This window comes from Salvelinus namaycush, chromosome 42 (genome assembly GCF_016432855.1).
Source record: "Salvelinus namaycush isolate Seneca chromosome 42, SaNama_1.0, whole genome shotgun sequence".
Lineage (NCBI taxonomy): Eukaryota > Metazoa > Chordata > Actinopteri > Salmoniformes > Salmonidae > Salvelinus > Salvelinus namaycush.
In genome coordinates, this window is record NC_052348.1 from 9153936 (window position 1) to 9176473 (window position 22538).

The 22538-nt window shown below is 42.9% G+C and overlaps 1 protein-coding gene across 1 annotated transcript; it reads left to right on the forward strand.

Annotated features, from left to right (window-relative positions):
- The first annotated feature begins 6657 nt into the window (after positions 1 to 6657).
- Positions 6658 to 18568, forward strand: LOC120034825. Its single transcript, XM_038981468.1, has 6 exons — positions 6658 to 7243; positions 7640 to 7758; positions 12750 to 12926; positions 16405 to 16563; positions 16853 to 16964; positions 17191 to 18568. Exons 1-6 carry the CDS (start codon positions 6985 to 6987, stop codon positions 18069 to 18071), a joined length of 1707 nt encoding a protein of 568 aa, XP_038837396.1. The 5' UTR covers positions 6658 to 6984; the 3' UTR covers positions 18072 to 18568.
- The last annotated feature ends 3970 nt before the right edge of the window (positions 18569 to 22538 follow it).

The window sequence follows — 22538 nt, forward strand, 5'->3', positions numbered from 1 at the left end:
GAGCAGTAGATCTCAGCTTGCTTTTTGACTGCGAAAGTGATCTTGACTCAGAAAAGGTTGGTGACCACCGGTCTAATGCCTAGTGACTGGGTTCATGGAAAGCCTGGGTCTAGCCTTCCTCAGCTGCCTCTGGGTTACCCCACCAATACAGACAGGGCCAGGATTGGCGTTCACCACAAGAGGTACCTAACCTACAACACAGCATACAATCCCAACAACACCCAAACAATGGCTAGAGGAGGGGGCTCAAAGACTAACCACATGAGGGTGGTGGCTCCTGCTTCTACCTTCTCTGGTATCATTGGGTCACAATGTGGGAGGCCGAGCATTAGGACGGACGCCGACAAGCCGTACGCCTGCCCCACGTATGGAAAGCTCTTTACTGAAGCAAACTATGTGAAGAAGCACCGGACCGTTCACATCAAGGAGAGGCCCTTCAAGTGCAAACTATGTTACAAGAGCTTCTCCTTCCAGAATAACCTTACCAGACATAGGAGTGTCCACAACAGGGAGAAATTGTAGCAGTGTGGTTTTAGATGTACACAGGGGATGTCTGGGAGCCATTCTTTATCTGACATATTATAGTTATCAAGTGTCTTGGAGTAAGAGTTTAATTAAGAGGGTAATTAACCACATACCCCCCATTAACCCTTTGTTAACTTGCCATTTAAAACAGTCTTGTGTAAATACCTGTTTTTAGAGAGACAGAAAACCTAGGCTAGAACAGTTGAATATTTACCTTACTGAGGTGAAGTAGATGGAATAAAGTCATTCATTATTTCCTACTTTATTCTTGGCAACAATGTTCTTTAAAAAAAACTGTTCTCAGCTTGAAATATACTGATCATAGGAGATTCAGACCAAATTTGTATCAAAAATGTTGCTATTTTCACAACTGTAATTATGGGGGCAGTAGCTGGCGGTGGCGTGAAAGGGCTGGGTTTTGATTAATAAAGATGTGTGTCGAGGCTTGACCCCGGTTGTCAATAGTTACCACATCCACAAAGTCCAAATTGGCCATATCGTAAACATTCATGAATCTTTTGTTTAGATTTTTGGTCTTAATTTAAGGTTAGGCATAAGGTTATCAGTGTGGTTAATGTTAGATTTTAAGAAGATAAATTGTAGAAGTGTGCAACTGCAGCCCGCAATTTGGGTCATTTCTACATGTGCTGTTTTTGATTGGCCAGGACCTGAAAAGACAGTGATTAATTCTAATCAAATTTTTATAAAACGAAACAGGAACTTGTTTTAAATAGGCTGTCTAAATAGTTACAGGCACCATAATTGCTCCCCTTGGGCATATATTATTAAGATAATGAAGACTATGGAGGATTTTACGCACATGCAAACTTTTCACAGGAGCTGGAAAAAGATCCAGTATAAAGAGAAAGGGGGAATGTCAACTCACCTTTATACTGCTCTCATATATATATATATATATATATATATATACTACCATCATGGTTGATATGGCCAGTCGTGAACGGACATGTTAAAGGTAAATAAACAAACATGCTAATATAGCCTACAAGCGGATTCAGAACCACGGACAGCGATCAAAATTCCTGCGATTTGACAGTTAGGTCCAACAGAGGAAAGTGGAAGATGTTTTTTTTATTACAAAATGATAAACGAAAAACAAGCAGTCATTTTAAATAACTTGATGTTCCTAAACAGGCTTCCTACAGCCACTGACACCTTTCATGCAAAAGGCATCGCACGTGTCCAAACTTTTCACAGAAGCTGGACAAAAATAATGTCCAAAATATTTAAAAGCCTTAGACTAGACGTAACATAGTAAACATAAATCCGGGACACTCAAATTATACTGAACAAAAATGTAAACGCAACAATCAACAATTTCAATGCTTTTACTGAGTTACAGTTCATATCAAGAAATCAGTCATTTAAATAAATTCATTAGGCCCTAATCTATGGATTTCACATGACTGGGCAGGGGTGCAGCCATGGGTGTGCCTAGGACGGCATAGGCCCTCCCAGTTGGGAGACTGGCCCACCCACTGGGGCGCAAGGCCCAGCCAATCAGAATGTGTTATCCCCACAAAAGGGCTTTATTAAAGACAGAAATACTCCTCAGTTTCATCAGGTGTCCAGGTGGCTGATCTCAAACGACACACAGGTGAATATGCCGGATGTGGAGGTCCTGGGCTGGCGTAGTTACATGTGGTCTGCGGTTGTTTGGCCAGTTGGACGTACTGCCAAATTCTCTAAAATTACTTTGGAGGAGGCTTATGTTACAGAAATCAACATTCAATTCTCTGGCAACAGCTCTGGTGGACATTCCTGCAGTCAGCATACCAATTGCACTCTCCCTCAAAACTTGAGTCATCTGTGGCATTGTGTTTTGTGACAAAACTGTACATTTTAGAGTGGCCTTTTATTGTCCCCAGAACAAGGTGCACCTCTGTAATGATCATGCTGTTTAATCAGCTTCTTGATATGCCACACCTGTTAGGTGGATGGATTATCTTGGCAAAGGAGAATTGCTCATTAACAGGGATGTAAACAAATTTGTACACAACATTTTAGAGAAAAAAGCTTTTTGTGCATATGGAACATTTCTGGGATCTTTTCTTTCGGCTCATGAAACCAACACTTTACATGTTGCGTTCATATGTTTTGTTCAATATACACTGCTCCAAAAAATAAAGGGAACACTAAAATAACACATCCTAGATCTGAATGAATGAAATATTCTTATTAAATACTTTTTTCTTTACATAGTTGAATGTGCTGACAACAAAATCACACAAAAATTATCAATGGAAATCAAATTTATCAACCCATGGAGGTCTGGATTTGGAGTCACACTCAAAATTAAAGTGGAAAACCACACTACAGGCTGATCCAACTTTGATGTAATGTCCTTAAAACAAGTCAAAATGAGGCTCAGTAGTGTGTGTGGCCTCCACGTGCCTGTATGACCTCCCTACAACGCCTGGGCATGCTCCTGATGAGGTGGCGGATGGTCTCCTGAGGGATCTCCTCCCAGACCTGGACTAAAGCATCCGCCAACTCCTGGACAGTCTGTGGTGCAACGTGGCGTTGGTGGATGGAGCGAGACATGATGTCCCAGATGTGCTCAATTGGATTCAGGTCTGGGGAACGGGCGGGCCAGTCCATAGCATCAATGCCTTCCTCTTGCAGGAACTGCTGACACACTCCAGCCACATGAGGTCCAGCATTGTCTTGCATTAGGAGGAACCCAGGGCCAACCGCACCAGCATATGGTCTCACAAGGGGTCTGAGGATCTCATCTCGGTACCTAATGGCAGTCAGGCTACCTCTGGCGAGCATATGGAGGGCTGTGTGGCCCCCCAAAGAAATGCCACCCCACACCATGACTGACCCACCGCCAAACCGGTCATGCTGGAGGATGTTGCAGGCAGCAGAACGTTCTCCACGGCATCTCCAGACTCTGTCACGTGCTCATGTGCTCAGTGTGAACCTGCTTTCATCTGTGAAGAGCACAGGGCGCCAGTGGCGAATTTGCCAATCTTGGTGTTCTCTGGCAAATGCCAAACGTCCTGCACGGTGTTGGGCTGTAAGCACAACCCCCACCTGTGGACGTCGGGCCCTCATACCACCCTCATGGAGTCTGTTTCTGACCGTTTGAGCAGACACATGCACATTTGTGGCCTGCTGGAGGTCATTTTGCAGGGCTCTGGCAGTGCTTCTCCTTGCACAAAGGCGGAGGTAGCGGTCCTGCTGCTGGGTTGTTGCCCTCCTACGGCCTCCTCCACGTCTCCTGATGTACTGGCCTGTCTCCTGGTAGCGCCTCCATGCTCTGGACACTACGCTGACAGACACAGCAAACCTTCTTGCCACAGCTCGCATTGATGTGCCATCCTGGATGAGCTGCACTACCTGAGCCACTTGTGTGGGTTGTAGACTCCGTCTCATGCTACCACTAGAGTGAAAGCACCGCCAGCATTCAAAAGTGACCAAAACATCAGCCAGGAAGCATAGGAACTGAGAAGTGGTCTGTGGTCACCACCTGCAGAACCACTCCTTTATTGGGGGTGTCTTGCTAATTGCTTATAATTTCCACCTTTTGTCTATTCCATTTGCACAACAGCATGTGAAATGTATTGTCAATCAGTGTTGCTTCCTAAGTGGACAGTTTGATTTCACAGAAGTGTGATTGACTTGGAGTTACATTGTGTTGTTTAAGTGTTCCCTTTATTTTTTTGAGCAGTGTAGTATGATATGTTAATTTGGTATGTTACTTAAGAAAAACTAAAGATGGGTGGGAGTATAAAACAAACATTAGCAACCCAAAGGGTGTTCGATTCTCATCACGGACAACTACATACTACTTTGCAACTACTTAGCATGTTAGCTAACCTTTCACCCTTTAACCCAACTCCTGACCCCTAGTCTAGCTAACATTAGCGACAACAAATTGAAATTCTTAACATATCATACATTTTGCATATTCATTACATGTACGAATAGCAATTAGTGTCGAGTTTGGACCGAGTTTGGGAAATCCTATGATAACTCATACCCAAATAATGTTGTTGACTCATCCTATAGTCGTTAGAGATGGGGGTTTGAAATAATTTCACTATTTCACTATAATTTCACTAGTATGATGAATTTTGGATGGATATCCAGACATTTTTTACTTGTGTTTTAACCTGAGTACTGCTGCATGAGGAAGAGACGCTGGCGCTCTATTGCAGCTGCAGAGGGACCGGTGAGATGATAGTGAGCAGATGGAGGGAGCGAGAGATGATCAAAATCCAGAAAATAACCATTAAATTCTACAACCACCTAAAAGGAAGCGATTCCCAAACCTTGCATAACAAAGCCATCACCAACAGAGAGATGAACCTGGAGAAGAGTCCCCTAAGCAAGCTGATCCTGGGGCTCTGTTCACAAACACAAACAGACCCCATAGAGCCCCAGGACAGCAACACAATTAAACCCAACCAAATCATGAGACAAGAAAAAGATAATTACTTGACACATCTGATTTTTTACAATTTTTAAACAGAGCAAACTAGAATGCTATTTGGCCCTAAACAGAGAGTACACAGTGGCAGAATAAATGACTGACCCAAACTTAAGGAAAGCTTTGACTATGTAGACTCAGTGAGCATAGCCTTGCTATTGAGAAAGGTTGCTGTAGATAGAAACTAGGCGGCACTTCCTAATCTCCTACCAAATGTATGACCATATTAGAGACACATATTTCCCTCAGATTACACAGATCCACAAAGAATTCAAAAACAAACCCAATTTTGATAAACTCCCATATCTACTGGGTGAAATACCACAGTGTGCCATCACAGGAGCAAGATTTGTGACCTGTTGCCACAAGAAAAGGGCAACCAGTGAAGAACAAACACCACCCATATTTATGTTTATTTATTTTCCTTTTTTTTTTTTTACATTAACTATTTGCACATTGTTACACTGTATATAGACATGACATTTTAATTCTCTTTAATCTTTTGGAACTTCTGTGAGTATAATGTTTACTGTTAATTTTTGTTTATTTCACTTGTTTTTTGTCCACTTCACTTGCTTTGGCAATGTTAACATATGTTACCCATGCCAATAAAGCCATTAAATTGAAATTGAATTGAGAGCGAGAGACACATTAGCCAAGACAGTTTGGCTACAGCCCAAACTAGCTAACATGTACCAGCCACAATGTTATATATCATCCAACATAACAGTGCCTGTCTTCACTGGAGTATCCTAGACAGCTTGGCATGGTAGGTTAATTGAGGCGCTCTCTTCAACCCCATTCTGTAAACAACAGCCTACCCGTTGGTTGCTGGTTGTAGCCAACTCCTACTCGTTTCAAAAACGTGTAATAACGTAATTTTATTCCATTTTACATTGCAGTAGTGAACTGTCACGTACTTGCGTCACATTGAGCCTATTTGCCACTTTGATTGGTCAACATAAACATGCTACACGTGAAGTCTACCGGTTGGCTACTAGTCTTTACGGGGCACACGTCATAACTAGATTGAAAAGTTTGTTTTTAATCATTTAAAATGATTGTCAGAGGGTGGGTATAATTTGTGGAACGTTCCAACAGGAATCTGTTCCAAAAATTTCGTAAACAAGGTTGCCAATAAACAACGCATACAAAGTTGTATAGCGGCAGAATAAGATACCGGGTAGGGAGTGGGCTATTTTTTAATTTTTCACTCACCATGTTTATTCCGAAAAATGTCTGTCCTCACTCTGGTAGCCTATGGACAAACATTAAGAATAAGCTACGTGGTGAGTTGATGCCTATTCGGCAGCTAGTTAGCGACGTGAATTGATCATTCTACTCTGTATGCGTCGTTTGTTGGCAACCTTGTACTTTACGAAGTTTTTGGAACACATTCCTGTTTGAACGTTCCACAAATTATACCCACCCATTGTCAGACGGATGTTTTAATTAATGTATTTATACTCACAACTATTGGCATACTATGGATATTCGAATAACCGTGCACATCCCTAATAATCGTATTTGTGGCCAAAGCATAAATTTGAGAAAACACTTAAACCCCCACCTTAAACTTTTCTCAATCAAAGGTTTAAAAAACGCTTGCTATTTCCTTATAGAGGATGAGCTACTCGCGTAAATGTTAACGACCGGTATATATTCACACCATTCCAACACACAAAATATGATTTTTAACATCATTACCATTTTAAGCAGTACCGTATTTAAAAGAATACGCATATTTTTTATTTTATTTAATCACACCCTTTGAGCTATGACGCCACCCAATAAGATCCTTCTCTTCAGTGTAAACGGAAGCGAACTGTAAACCAAGAACAATTTCCACGTTAGCGGTTTTAGACATTTATTTACACCCTGGAACTCAGAATATGACTAATGTAACTGCACAGCATCACATACGTACCCCATGTACTGTTTAATTCGCGTTCGACTTGGTTGATATATGTTTAGGTAACGCTAGCTAGTAGCTGCTAACAATGGCTAACTGTATGGTTTTTCACACTCAAATTGCCTCCATTATGGAGGTGCTAGCGAATTCAGCTGTGGCTGAGATTTGTAAACTCGTAGACGACGACTATGCAGTGTTTCGTTTGGAAATTACTCAAAGCCAGAAAGAAAACAGGGCATTGCGGAGGAAACTACAGCTAGTGGAACTGAAGGTGGCACGGGAGCGCGTCCTCGCAAGTCGTCCCAGTAGTGTCAAGATCCTCGAACGATACAAAGGAATGGCAAGAGGTACATTTTGATTTTGCAGAAGTCGGGGGCTGTTGCCATGTTACCCTCATCACGTGTTCAGATGCGTTACCCAGAATTGGGTCTTGGTCAGCTTCTGGTCACTTCCCCTGATTACTTGGCTATCTTGCACATTTTATTTTACCAGGCAGGTCAATTAAGAACACATTTTTTCTTGCACAAAGACACAATATAATATTCTAACAAGATTCTTGATTTACTGAATTTCCTATTGTCATACTCAAAAGAATGTGATGCATGGAACATAAGTCAATCAATAAATAGTGTATCAAGAAGTTATGAGGTGTTTCCTTACATCTTTGCCAATTGTAGACTGTGTACAATATAGCATTGACAGTACCTAACTTAACCACCCCTTTTCCTCAATCACTCTCTCAGGTGAAGGACATCTCACTGGAGGCCACAGGAGCTTTGTGAAGCCAGCGTGGAGAGATGACCAACCCTTAGCTATAGATGAGGGGAGTGGAACCTCAACTCAGCAGGTTATCGTGATAGAGGTTAGTGTCATAGTGTGACAAAAAATGACAGATAATCAAACATGGCCCGTTTATTTCAGAAATGCTCCCCTCAGCCATGGGCGCCTGACTTTTTCTGAAAGTGGTGGTGCAAAAGCTTTGACGTCTGGGGGATCTCTCCCAGAATTCTTAGCATTTTTTAAACCATTTTCCTGCCATTCTACTCTGTTTCTTAACAGGGGGAATCCATATATATGAACAGAACATAACTATTTTTCTTTGGTTTTCCCACAATAAATTCTATTGAAAAAGTGTTATAATTACTAGAGTACTCATCTTCTCCCTTCCCTGAAAATCCCACCCCTAATAATTCATTGACAGATCTGAAACCTAAACAAGCCTGTGACTTTCAAATATTCTGCTCCTCTCCTGACAATCCCACCCACAGTGATCGATTGACAGGCCAAACTGTCAAGGATAAAGAATGATAATGAAATCAAAAATGGGAGGAATAATATTGTTTTACTCAATAAGGATTTAAATGTTGTACTTGATAGGATAATAAAAAAACATTGTGAAATTGCACATTAAGTTGTCATCTTTTTGTCACAAATAATGCAATCACAATAATGTAGTACAATTACAAATGTGAACCTTTAACAATTTTTGTCCTCAATATGGCAGTGTTATCTGGTAGGGCATTGAACTGTCAACTTGAAAATGCAAACTAGAGTTTTGCGTTTACATTTGGTCATTCATTATTTTACCATTAAAAAAATAATATTCCAAACATATTAATTTATAATTATTAAATGCAATATTTTTTGTTGGTCAGCTATATATCCATAAATTGTGGCTCTGAATCTGCAGTAGAAAGGATAAAATGTAGCTCCGGTAATATGGGTCATATTTCAACAGATTGACCTAGAGCAAGTGTCTCCAACCTTTACTTTCATAAACGCTACTTCATACGAAAATAAATGTACTCATATACAACCTGCATACTAGTAGCCTCCTACTCTAATAACGATAGAACAGCACAACAAAATAGATAAACAATTTTCTTTTGCATATGCCTTTTCATGTTAAACACCAGTGGTGCAACTAGTGCTTTCTAACTGCACTGAACCAAAACAGTGGCACGCGGAAACGAAGCAAAACCATTAATCTTGAGGCGACGGGAGGAGGGGGTGCAAAATGCCATCTGTTAGCTATTATATCCTATATATAACATGGACATGAACTACATGGCCAAAGGTATGTGGACACCTGCTTGTCGAACATCTCATTCCTAAATCATGGGCATTAATATGGAGTTGGTCCCCCCTTTGCTGCTTTAACAGCCTCCACTCTTCTGGGAAGGCTTTCCACTAGATGTTGGAACATTGCTACAGGGACTTGCTTCCATTCAGCCATGAGCATTAGTGAGGTTGGACACTGATGTTGGGCGATTAGGCCTTGCTCGCAGTCGGCGTTGTAATTCATCCTAAATGTGTTAGATGGGGTTGAGGTCAGGGCTCTCTGCAGGCCAGTCTTACAAACCCTTTCTGTATGGACCTCGCTTTGTGCATGGGGGCATTGTCATGCTGAAACAGGAAAGGGCCTTCCCCAAACTGTTGCCACAAAGCTGGAAGCACAGAATCATCTAGAATGTCATTGTATGCTGTAGCGTTAAGATTTCCCTTCACTGGAACTAAGGGGCCTAGCCCGAACCATTGAAAAACAGCCCCACACTATTATTTCTCCTCCACCAAACTTTACAGTTGGCACTATGCATTGGGGCATGTAGCGTTCTCCTAGCATCCGCCAAACACAGATTCATCCGTCGGACTGCCAGATGGTGAAGCATGATTCATCACTCCAGAGAACGAGTTTCCACTGCTCCAGAGTCCAATTGCGGCGAGCTTTACACCACTCCAGCCGACGCTTGGCATTGTGCATGGTGATCTTAGGCTTGTGTGTGGCTGCTCGGCCATGGAAACCCATTTCATTAAGCTCTGACAAACAGTTCTTATGCTGACGTTGCTTCCAGAGGCAGTTTGGAGCTCGGTAGTGAGTGTTGCAACCGAGGACAGATAATTTTTTTGCTCTTCAGCACTCGATGGTCCCGTTCTGTAAGCTTGTGTGGCCTACCACTTTGCAGCTGAGCCGTTGTTGCTCCTAGACATTTCCATTTCACAATAACAGGACTTACAGTTGACCGGGGCAGCAGGGCAGAAATTTGACAAACTGACTTGTTGGAAAGGTGGCATCCTATGACGGTGCCACGTTGAAAGTCACTGAGCTCTTCAGTAAGGCCATTCTATTGCCAATGTTTGTCTATGGAGATTGCATGGCAATGTGCTCGATTTTAAACACCTGTCAGCTACAGGTGTGGATGAACTGTATGAATCCACTAATTTGAAGGCGTGTCCACATACTTTTGTATATATAGTATATCTATTTTAATACAGACTAGCTCAACATTACTAATCATTTGAAAACAACAAATTAATTTTCTGATATTAAAGTGGGTGCGCAAAAACATCAGTTTGCACCCCTATTTTGAAAGTGGGGGTGCAGCTGCTCCATTGCTCATAGCTATTAATTTGCTTACAAGTACATCCTTATTTATCTGCCACAGGGGAGCTTGTGAGTGGGGCTGTGGCGGTCACGAAATTTCATCAGCCAGTGATTGTCAAGCAAATAACTGTCGGCCTCCGGTAATTGACGTTAATGAACATAAACACGTTCAGCATCTCCTGGCTTCCACACAAAGCCTACAAGCCACTGATACAGACCTTTGGAACATCTACATTTTAAAAAGTCTAATAAATCCATGTAATATAGCCTACACCTTCAACCTTAAATCTTTTTATTTTAGACAGGTCTAAAGAAGCATGATATGAAGGAAATGTAGTCTATTTTAGAAGAACAGAATAGCATACTCTGAGGTGTCCTGATCTGGCTATGCCAAATGGCTGGGGGCTACACTAGTTCATTTAGCAGACAAGATTTGCTTAGAATTCCGTGGCATCATTTTATAGTATGAACAATACAATTGAACAAAGCTGACTAAAATAGAAAGAATATTTTCTCCAAACGATTTGAGGGAGTGCGCACATGCGGCTATTCTGTGCTGAGTGGTTAACAAATAAATAAGTTATTAATATAACTTTAGTTGTTCTACAAACATTGGGCTATATGTTTTGATTTGTAATACATTGTAAGGCTGCATGATGCGACGCTAATGATTTCTTTTTAAAGTCGCTTAAAGGCATGAGCTCTGCTTAGTTTTTTGCGCAGTACACACTTTATCAGTCTCTCATTCACAGTTTGACAAGCACTTGATAATGCCTCGAATTTCACGGCGGCATCCCCTTTGTGTGGCCATAATGCACCATTTTTAAACAATCCATTCTGTGCGAGAAGTAAATATTCCAAACATATTCTGGGGCAGTTGTGGGATGCGATAGATTCCAAATTAATACAACCACTAGCATCAAAAAAACTTTTTTATACAATGTGGCTGACGCAACAGCTTTAAATGTTGATAAACTATTAGGCTATTTCTTCACATGATAAGCGCAGCAATGCGCACACTGCAGCAGGCTATAAGCACGAATGTTCCATTAGCGGGAAAACACCATTATCAAAAGTGAACGCAAATGCGATAATGCTTTTATTATAAAGGTGCATTTTTATGGTGAAAATGATCTTCCCCAAACTTGAAACTCACACGCTGCTTATGTATGCCAGTTAGGCTCTACACCCCTTGTAAAGTAGATTAATGAGTTTAATTTTATGGCCACACAAAGGGGATGCCGCAGCCTAGGGCTAGCTCTGCCACTAGAGATTCTGGGTTCGAGTCCAGGCTCTGTCGCAGCCGGCCGTGACCGGGAGACCCATGGGGCGGCGCACAATTGGCCCAGCGTTGTCCGGGTTAGGGAGGGTTTGGCCGGCAGGGATATCCTTGTCTCATCGCGCACTAACGACTCCTCTGGGGCGGGCCGGGCACAGTGCACGCTGACACGGTCGCCAGGTGTACGGTGTTTTTCTCCGACACATTGGTGCTGCTGCCTTCTGGGTTGGATGGGCATTGTGTCAAGAAGCAGTGCGGCTTGGTTGGGTTGTGTTTCGGAGGACACATGGCTCTCGACCTTCGCCTCTCCCGAGTCCGTACGGAAGCTGCAGCGATGAGACAAGACTGTAACTATTACCAATTGGATACCACAAAAAAAGGGTGAAAAAGAAATAAAAAATAGTTTAAAAAGACATGATGTGATATTTCCATCTTTTTATTTTTTGTAAATTAGCATTAATTTCTAAAAATCTATTTTTGCTTTGTCATTATGGGTCTATTGTGTGTAGGTTGATGAGGGAATCATGTTTAATCAATTTTAGAATAAGGCTGTAACCTAACAAAATGTGGAAAAAGTCAAAGGGTCTGAATACTTTCCAAAGGCACTGTATGTGTGAAATGTGTTTTGATTTATAATGGACCATTATCATGCACCTGTCTCAACAGGGGCAGCTGAAAAAATACATGTCATCTATGCACTTAAATAGCGACTGGAGGACGCTTTTCCCATGATTCATTTTCATGCCAGCCAGGTAGATTATACTCCTGTTGTAAAGATCAGCAATGTGCTTAATATTAGGAAACTTGAAGTAAATATAGTAGGCCTAGCCAATCGAAAGCTGATGGGATCCTCCTCTTTTTAATAGAGGCCATCGCTCTTTTTTTTCCGCGCAATTGCATAGCCTATAGAATTGTTGCGCAACATGAGCTCATGGGCTCTCATGAAGTGTTTGATTAGATTTCCAATTTCATTTGCATTAATGTCAGAGTGATTAGACGGACAATAGAGTGCTGAGTACCAGGCAGTTAGCAAGTTTGGTATTCTACTAATGACCATCAGCAGCATCGGAGCTTGGAGAAGCCTATTTGACTGCCTTTGTGACTCGTTACCACCGGTGTGGCGGTAATACGCTCACCGCAACAGCCCTACTTCCCTGTTATACAATTCAACAATCTCCTCTTTTTGTGTCAGTCTGCAGATGCAGAGGCTGCAGGTCCTGGGGTTAAGCAGGAGACGTCTGAAGGAGAGGAGGACCCACGGCACAGCAGAGACATCCAGACTGGATCGACTGGAGCGCCCCCTATAGCCACGGAGGACACCGCAACTGCCCCCGCGCCCCAGGCCAAGACTCGACGCAGCATCACGGAGGTCAGTGGAGCGCCGAACGCCGTCCTCAAGTCAGAGACCGACACAGAGACTTTAACTGTAACTCACAGGCTCTTACACACAGGATCTGACCACAGATCAGACCCAGAGAGACTGGTCTGTCCTCCTGCTCCTGGCCAGAGGACGGTTCATTCCCGTGGTGATGGTGACACGTTAGACACCGGTGTTGATGATCTGTCTTGTTCTTACGCTACAGAGATGGACCCTGGCAATATGCCCTTTGGTTTAGAGACACAGACTGATCTGTCTAAAGGGGACTGGAACCAGTACAGTAGTAGTGTATACTCTGAAGGGTGCCTAGATAAGAAAGGGGAGGTTATAGTGGTAGATGAGGTGATTGTGAAAGTGGAGGGCGACGCTCCTCCCACATGGAATGCAGATAGTCACCAAGGAGATGGACACTCACAGGGCAGAGGTTTCTTAGATTACAGGGGAAGCTTAGAGACAAATACAAATATTGTGACCCACTCCCCTGTACACAGGTTCTGGGATCGCGACCCAGTGTCAACGTCGACGGCATCTTCTGATTCACATGGCCGTGTACTTTTTGATCAGGTATTGAATTCAAACGAGAAGGCTAGAGCCCAGGCTCAGGGAGGGGGAGACACATCAGGCAATAGTAAAGCGAAACGGTTCCCCTGCATGTTCTGTAACAAAGGTTTCAGCTGCCCCCAGAAGGTTGAGGTCCACCAGAGGGTCCACACAGGGGTGAAACCCTTCAGCTGTACCCAATGTCATATGTGCTTTGCCCAGGCTGGCAACCTGAAGAGGCACCAGAGGGTCCACACAGGGGAGAAACCTTTCAGCTGCCCCCAGTGTGAGAAGAGGTTCTCCCGCCAACACCAGCTGAAGATGCACCTGAAGGTCCACACGGGAGAGAGGCTGTTTGCCTGTACTCACTGCGGGAAGAGGTTCTCAGAGAGGAGCTACCTCAGGATACACCAGCAGAAAAAACATTCCAATATAACATAGAAAGTAATCGTTCCACTCAATAGCAATTGACGTTTAGATCAAGCCCTGCAGTAAAGACATATGAATTGTCATTGTTGTCAGCATAAAAGATCCACAGATGCATTTGGAATAACGAGAGTAACATATTTGACTTTAGAATATTCCTGGGTAGAATATTGCATCCAGACATTGTGTGATATAAGGCATATATACTGAACAAAAATATAAACGCAACATGTAAAGTGTTGGTCCCATGTTTCATGAGCTGAAATAAAAGATCCCAGAAAAGTTCCATACGCACAAAAATCTTATTTCTCTCAAATTTAGTTAGTGAACATTCCTCCTTTGCCAAGATAATCCATCCATTTGGCAGGTATGGCAAGTGGTTAGAGCGTTGTGCCAGTAACCGAAAGGTTGCTGAATCGAATCCCTGAGCTGACAAGGTAAAAAAGTTGTTGTTCTACTCCTGAACAAGGCAGTTAACCCACTGTTCCCCGGTAGGCAGTCACTACTGTAAATAAGAATTTGTTCTTAACTGACTTGCCTAGTTAAATAAAGGTTAAATAAATAAAATCAAGAAGCTGATTTAAACGGCATGATCATTACAAATGTGCACCTTGTGCTGGGGACAATAAAAGGCCACTCTAAAATGTGCAGTTTTGTCACACAACACAATGCTACAGATGTCTCAAGTTGAAGTAGCGTGCATTTGGCATGCTGACTGCAGGAATGTCCACCAGAACTGTTGCTAGAGAATCAAATGTTAATTTCTCTACCATAAGCTGTCTCGAACGTCATTTTAGAGAATTTGGCAGTACAACTGGCCTCACAACCACAGACCATGTATTACCATGCCAGCCCAGGACCTCCACATCTGGCTAATTAATCTGCGGGATCGTCTGAGACCAGCCATCCGGAAAGCTGATGAAACTGAGTATTTCTGTCTGTAATAAAGCCCTTTTGTTGGGAAAAACTCATTCTGACTGTCTGGGCCTGGCTCCCCTGGCACCCCATTCATTTGAAATCCATAGATTAGGGCGTAATGCATTTATTTCAATAGGCTGATTTCCTTATGTGAACTGTAACTCGGTGAAATAGTTGCATGGTGCGTTTTTTTATTTATTTGTTCAGTTTATAAGCATAAAACGTCTGTTACACATTGTGTTTGTACTGTGTAGCCTATAAGATGTTCACAATGCCTGTTTCATTACTTCCATTCAACTACTGAATTTTTTTTGCTTAATTTTTTTCCCCAATACACTTTTAATGAGAAAATGTATGCAGTTTATCAAGTTCATGCAGATTTTTTGTTGAGACGTGTATTTGTGATTTTCATATGGATGGTTAATAAACACAAAATGGGACTTTTCATTCTAAGAGTTTCATTGAGACTCTCTTCAGTATACATCACATCTGATCTCACCCTATTTTGCATACACCCGACAGCTCAACGTCAACAGTGAAGAGGCGACTCCGGGATGCTGGCCTTCTAGGCAGAGTTGCAAAGAAAAAGACATATCTCAGACTGGCCAATAAAAATAAAATATTTAAGATGGGCAAAAGAACACAGTCACTGGACTGAGGAACTCTGCCTAGAAGGCCAGCATCCCGGAGTCGCCTCTTCACTGTTGACGTTGAGACTGGTGTTTTGCGGGTACTATTTAATGAAGCTGCCAGTTGAGGACTTGTGAGGCGTCTGTTTCTAAAACTATACACTCTAATGTACTTGTCCTCTTGCTCGGTTGTTTACCGGGGCCTCCCACTTCTCTTTATATTCTGGTTAGGGCCAGTTTGCGCTGTTCTGTGAAGGGAGTAGTACACAGCGCTGTGTGAGATCTTTAGTTTTTTGACAATTATTCGCATGGAATAGCCTTCATTTCTCAGAACAAGAATAGACTGACGAGTTTCAAAGAAAGTACTTTGTTTCTGGCCATTTTGAGCCTGTAATCGAACCCACAAATGCTGATGCTCCAGATACTCAACTAGTCTAAAGACGGACAGTTTTATTGCTTCTTTAATCAGCGAAACAGTTTTCAGTTGTGCTAACAATTGCAAAAGGGTTTTCTAATGATCAATTACTCTTAAAATTATAAACTTGGATTAGCTAACACAACTTGCCATTGGAACACAGGAGTGATGGTTGCTGATAATGGGCCTCTGTACGCCTATGTAGATATTCCATAAAAAATCTGCCGTTTCCAGCTGCAATGGTAAATTACTACATTAATGTCTACACTGTATTTCTGATAAATTTGTGGTTATTTTAATGGACAAAAAATTTGCTTTATTTTCAAAAACAAGGACATTTCTAAGTGACCCCAAACTTTTGAACGGTAGTGTATTTATGTCCACCATGATGGGTTTAACAATTAAGTCATTCTGTAACTACAGTATAGGGCTCAAACGTAGTGGGGATGGGTAAACACTCCGTGTTTATTATCTGTGTGTGTACGTACCTGAGGGAGTGTATGTCTGTGTAATCTGTATCACCTGTCTCTTCCATGAGTAGGAGGGTCCAGAGGTGCTGCTGGTGAAGGAGGAGGGTTGTGAGGAGGGTCTGGGGAACCCTGAGGGGACCATGGTCATGGAGGACAACCAGACTACACCTCCTCCTGAACCCACAGAGGAACCAGCTGAGCAGCACAGGACCACACACAGTCTCACTGAGGTGAGCCCACTGTAAACTACTGCCTGAATGGTATTAGTTCAGGATCTGTATCCACAAAGCCTCTCAGAGTAGGAGTGCTGATCTAGGATCAGTTTAGCCTTTTAAATCATAATGAATAAGATTATATGGAAAGATATTAGATCGGCACGTTTGCATAGTATAAAATCTACTAACATGTTTGCATAATACTCATAGCAATCCCTCATTGCCCAATCAGAAGATGCTCCATAGCAGGGTGCTCATATCAGATTTTTTGATCCAACATCCTCTCACTCTGTATCTCTTACAGTCAGTAGACATGGAGGATGGGAAGCCTGATCTGCTGCTAGTCAAAGAGGAGACGATAGAAGACGAACCAGAGAGCATTGACCTGCTGAGTGGATTAAAGATGGGGGAGCACGGTAAGAGAGAAATACATACAGCCTACATACAGTAATAGATCTTCAATGGGAATAGTGATGCGCCTGGCTATTATTATTTCTACGTTCATAAAATGAAATCAAAACAGTTTATGTTTACATACAAAAACACATACTATAATGTATGAACTTGACCAGGTAATTGACCCCCCCAAAATAGTTTTCTCTGCCATGTTTGTAAAGTCTATTTTGTAACCTCTTCCTGCAGGTGGTTGGCTGGAGGCTAACAGAGACTGGGCGGCCATCTTGCATTCCCAGACCCAGACGGGTGCAGCCAAGGGCCCCGGGGACGACAACATTACTGAGCAAGACAGGACCAGCGGCGATATAGTGGAGGTCAGTGGATGGGACAGCGTCCTCAACTCTGGGCTGGGGAACAACACTGTTAACCACAACCAGAAACAGACAGTGGAACACAAAACAACAACTGAACTTAGTCTCCACGACAACGGACTGGCTGAGACCAGGGCGAGGCGTAGATTAGGTCTGCATGGACGGGGTGGTGTTGGTATGAGGCGGGAGAGAACAGACACAGACTCGTTTAGCGATGCTCCGTCCTGCTCCTATAGTTGTGATTCAGAGAGACTGATGGCGCCTCAGGTTAACCCCCTAACAGATGCTGCCTTCAGCCTGCCTTCTATAGGATCTATCAACTGGAACATGGACCCTGTGACAACACAGACATTCCCTGGCATTCGTCCTCCTCACACTCTCCTTATGTTAAACCAGACCTCAGACAATGCCAGTGCCTCAATACTAAATGGCTACACAAGCCTATTGACAAATGACAGTAGTAGTAACGCTATCAGTAGATCCGGTGGCAAAGAGAAGCGCTTCCCGTGTTCATTCTGTGGGAAAGCCTTCAATTTCCCCAAACAGATGGAGATCCACCAGAGGATGCACACAGGGGAGAAACCTTTTGGCTGCCACCTGTGTGAGAAAAGGTTCTCCCACCAGCACCACCTGAAGAGGCACAAGAGGGTCCACACAGGGGAGAAACCCTACAGCTGTCCCCAGTGTGAGAAGAGGTTCTCCCGCCAGGACCAGCTGAAGATGCACCTGAAGGTCCACACTGGAGAGCACCTGTAACTACTGTGAGAAGAGGTTCTCAGAGAGGAGCTACTTCAGGATGCACCAGCAGAAAATGCACATATATAGTGACATGTAATGTAGTACTAGTTAGTTTGTAATTCATTCTGCTGGTTTAGGATGTAGTAGGGAAGTGGATGAGGTGAACTGAGGAAAGAATGAGTATGATGATATGCTGATGGTGTCTGTAAAAATGCTTCACTGATGAAAAGTGACAACTATGTCTTGTAGGGTGATGCTGGTGTTTTATAATGAGGAAATGATAGTGCCTTAATTCATGTTTACTTCACATGAAGATGTGTGTAATGTTGAATCTTTTCCAAAGTATTCTAAAATACATTTTATCAAAGCGAGGGTACCAGATTTACAGAAAGGGTGTTACCATAGTGAGAAAAGTTATTGTACTTGTCACGTATCATTTTGTGCAATAAACATACTGTACTTCACGTTATGTGAGTGTTTGACCATTTTATTGAAATTAAATACAAAATTTACTCTGCTGACCCCCTTGTTTTTTTTGTATCATTGCGTGGACTTCCCTTATCTCAGTCGAACCAAAATGTATTTAATTCTGGAATCATCACATATATGGAAATGTTTTTATAATACTCTCCAATCGCTCTATATTGTTAGGTACTTGAATCAGTGTCAGAGATGGGCTTGACTGGTTATCATTTTATAATATCATGTTTCTGTGTGTACAGCAAAGAGTTTCTTATATAAACCTTTATATATACTTTTCTGTTCAATTTGTTATTACAGTCTGCAGGCCATGAGGACCTGCTGATATCCGGTGTTGCTGGAGGGAGAGACTGGACCTCTAAATCGGCTTGTCACAAACCCTGGCCCCGGATCAGAACCCTGGATCAGAGCCGTCGCTCTTCCTTCCTGTGTCGGAACAAGGACCAAACCACGAGGGACAGAGACTCCACCACCACACAGAACACAACCAGTGGACAGGTGGACTGAACAACCTCAGTCCTTGTGGTCATCAGAGAGACAGAGGCTCCAGTCTGCAGCCCAGACCCTTCTCTTCACAGTCTCAGTGCAGGGAGGGAGCAGGGCCTGGGGCTGATAGAGATAGACCCTCCTGTTCCTATGATACAAACATCACAGTATCCATGATGAACAGAGCAGGTCACCCTGGGTTTCAGCCTTCACAGAGAGTAGTGGGCGACCCCCCTGGTGGAAGTCTATCAGGAAGTCTGTCGTCCCCTTCAGGGTCTCGTCTAATGCCTGGTGACTGGGTTCATAAAAGGTCTGGGTCTAGCCTTCCTCAGTTACCTCATGGTTACCCCACGAATACAGACATGGTCAGGATGGGCGTTCACCACGAGAGGTACCTAGCCTATAACACAGCACACAGCACACAATCCCAACAACACCCAAACAATGGTTAGAGGTCAAGGAGGGAGCTCAAAGAGTAACCACCTGAGGGTGGTGGCTCCTGCTTCTACCTCCTCTGGTGTCATTGGGTCACAATGTGGGAGGCCGAGTATTAGGACGGAAGCCGACAAGCCGTACGCCTGCCCTAATTGTGGGAAGCGCTTTGCTGAGGCAAACTATGTGAAGAGACACCAGACCGTTCACACCAAGGAGAAGCCCTTCAAGTGCAATCTATGTTACAAGAGCTTCTCCTTCCTGACTAACCTTACCAGACATAGGAGTGTCCACAATGGGAAGAAATCGTAGCAGTGTGGCTTGAGATGTACACATGGGGTTATCTGGGAACCATTTTTTACCTGACATACTGAATTATAATTATCATGTGGTGTGTCTTGGAGTAACAGTTTTTTTTGTTTTATTACTAAGCCCCTCAGTTGAGCATCTGGGTATGCTAACATTCTCAGATTATACAGATGTGTTGTTTGGTGTGCTGGCATAGCCAAAACACGGTCATTTTATTGAAATGTAACTATATCTCCCCTCTGAATTTGTTTTTTCCGATGTTCTATACCCTCTTTTTTATAATATCTTTATAACACCCCCTAACATTATTGGGCATAATCAGGTTGTACCTGTTCCTTTATGTACTAAAACAATGTGATCAAATCTGTTAATAAATTAGGAACCATGTTGTCCTTTTGATACACTACATGACCAAAAGTATGTGGATACCTGCTCGTCCAAAATCTTATTCCAAAATCATGGGCATTAATATGGATTTGGTCCCCCCTTTGCTGCTATAACAGTCTCCACTCTTCTGGGAAGGCTTTTCCGCTAGACATTGGAACATTGCTGCAGGGACTTGCTTCCATTCAGACAGGAGCATTCATGAGGTCGAGCACTGATGTTGGGCGATTGGGGCCGGCTCGCAGTCGGCATTCCAATTCATCCCAAAGGTGTTTGATGACGTTGAAATCAGGGCTCTGTGCAGGCCAGTCAAGTTCTTCCACACCGATCTCAACAAACTGTGTTTGTACACAGGGGCATTGACATGCTTAAACAGGAAAGGGCCTTCCCCAAACTGTTGCCACAAAGTTGGAAGCACAAAATCGTCTTGAATGTCATTGTATGCTGTAGCGTTAAGATTTCCCTTCACTGAAACTGAGGCCTAGCCCAAACCATGAAAAAAAGCCCTAGAAAATGATTCCTCCTCCACCAAACTTTACAGTTGGCACTATGCATTGGGGCAGGTAGCGTTCTCCTGGCATCCGCCAAACCCAGATTCATCCGTCGGACTGCCAGATGTTGAAGCGTGATTCATCACGCCAAGGAACGAGTTTCAATGGCGGCGAGCCTTATACCATTCCAGCTTGGCATTGTGCATGGTAGTCTTAGGCTTCTATGCGGCTGCTCGTCCATGGAAACCCATTTCATGAAGAAGCGGAGAAACCATTCTTGTGCTGACGTTGCTTCCAGAGGCAGTTTGGAACTCGGTAGTGAGTGTTGCAACTGAGGACAGACAATTTTTACGCGCTTCAGCACTCGATGGTCCCGTTCTGTGAGCTTGTGTGGCCTACCACTTCGCGGCTGAGTCGGTGTTGCTCATAGACATCTCCACTTCACAATAACTGCACTTAGAGTTGACAAACTGACTTGTTGGAAAGGTGGCATCCTATGACGGTGCCACGTTGAAGGTCACTGAGCTCTTCAGTAAGGCCATTCTACTGCCAATGTTTGTCTGGCTGTGTGCTCGGTTTTATACACCTGTCAGCAACGGGTGTGGCTGAAATAGATGATAATTTGAAGGGATGTCCACATACTTTTGTGTATATATAGTGTATTTTGACTTTTTACTTCCCTGTTTGTTATATATATATAAACTGGATGGTTTGTTATATATATAAACTGGATGGTTCGAGCCCTGAATGCTGATTGACTGACAGCCGTGGTATATCAGACCATATACCACGGTTATGACAAAGCATTTATTTTTACTGCTCTAATTACGTTGGTAAACAGTTTATAATAGCAATAATGCACCTTGGAGGTTTGTGGTATATGGCCAATATACCACGGCTAAGGACTGTATCCAGGCACTCCGCATTGTGACGTGCATAAGAACAGCCTTTATGTTGCGTTTGTAACCAATAGGGAATTTACCACATACGACTGGGAAAAATCCACTTGAACTGCTAACTACTGGAATTACTAGTAACTGAGCTCCCACTTCTCCCACATGCTGACCTCTGACATTACCTACTAAGGAAATTACCTCGATAATAGCATTCTGGGCTGGTAAATGCAACAACAAAACATTATTTATAAGAAGCAATCTATTAATATGGGTTTTCAACGCAAAACTTAGTTTACAAGCATGATAGCTGTACTTTTAGTTTATAGTTTACGCATGTTGGCCATTAGCCAATCTGCCTTTTTCAACAAGTTCAAATCACGTGAACGCATCCAACTGGTATTTACGACTTCACAACTGGTAAATTCCCACTTAGTTATGAACAAAGAATTATCCGTGGTATATTGACCATATATTAATTCAAATTGGCCTTAGTTTCCTTGGCTTCCTTCGATTTTTTTAGGTAATTTACTGTAATCTTTCCACCACTGGAAATGACCACCAGTACAGAGTAGGGTCTTTAGAATGTACACTAAGTGTACAAAACATTAAGAACACCTTCCTAATGTTGAGTTGCACCCCCACCCCCCTTTGCCTTCAGAACAGTCCCAATTTGTCAGGGCATGGAATCTGGAATCAGGGCATGGAATTCCACGGGGATGCTGGCCTATGTTGACTCCAACATAGGCCACCCTTTGGGTGGTGCGCTATTCTTGATATACATGGGAAACTGGCACCTACTACCATACCCTGTTCAAAGGAACTTAAAACTTTTGTCTTGAATGGCACGCATACACAATCCATGTCTCAATTGTCTCAAGGCTTAAAATTCCTTCTTTAACCTGTCTCCTCCCCTTCATCTACACTGATTGAAGTGGATTTAAGAAGTGACATCAGCAAGGGATTATAGCTTTCACCTGGATTCACCTGGTCAGTCTATGTTATATACA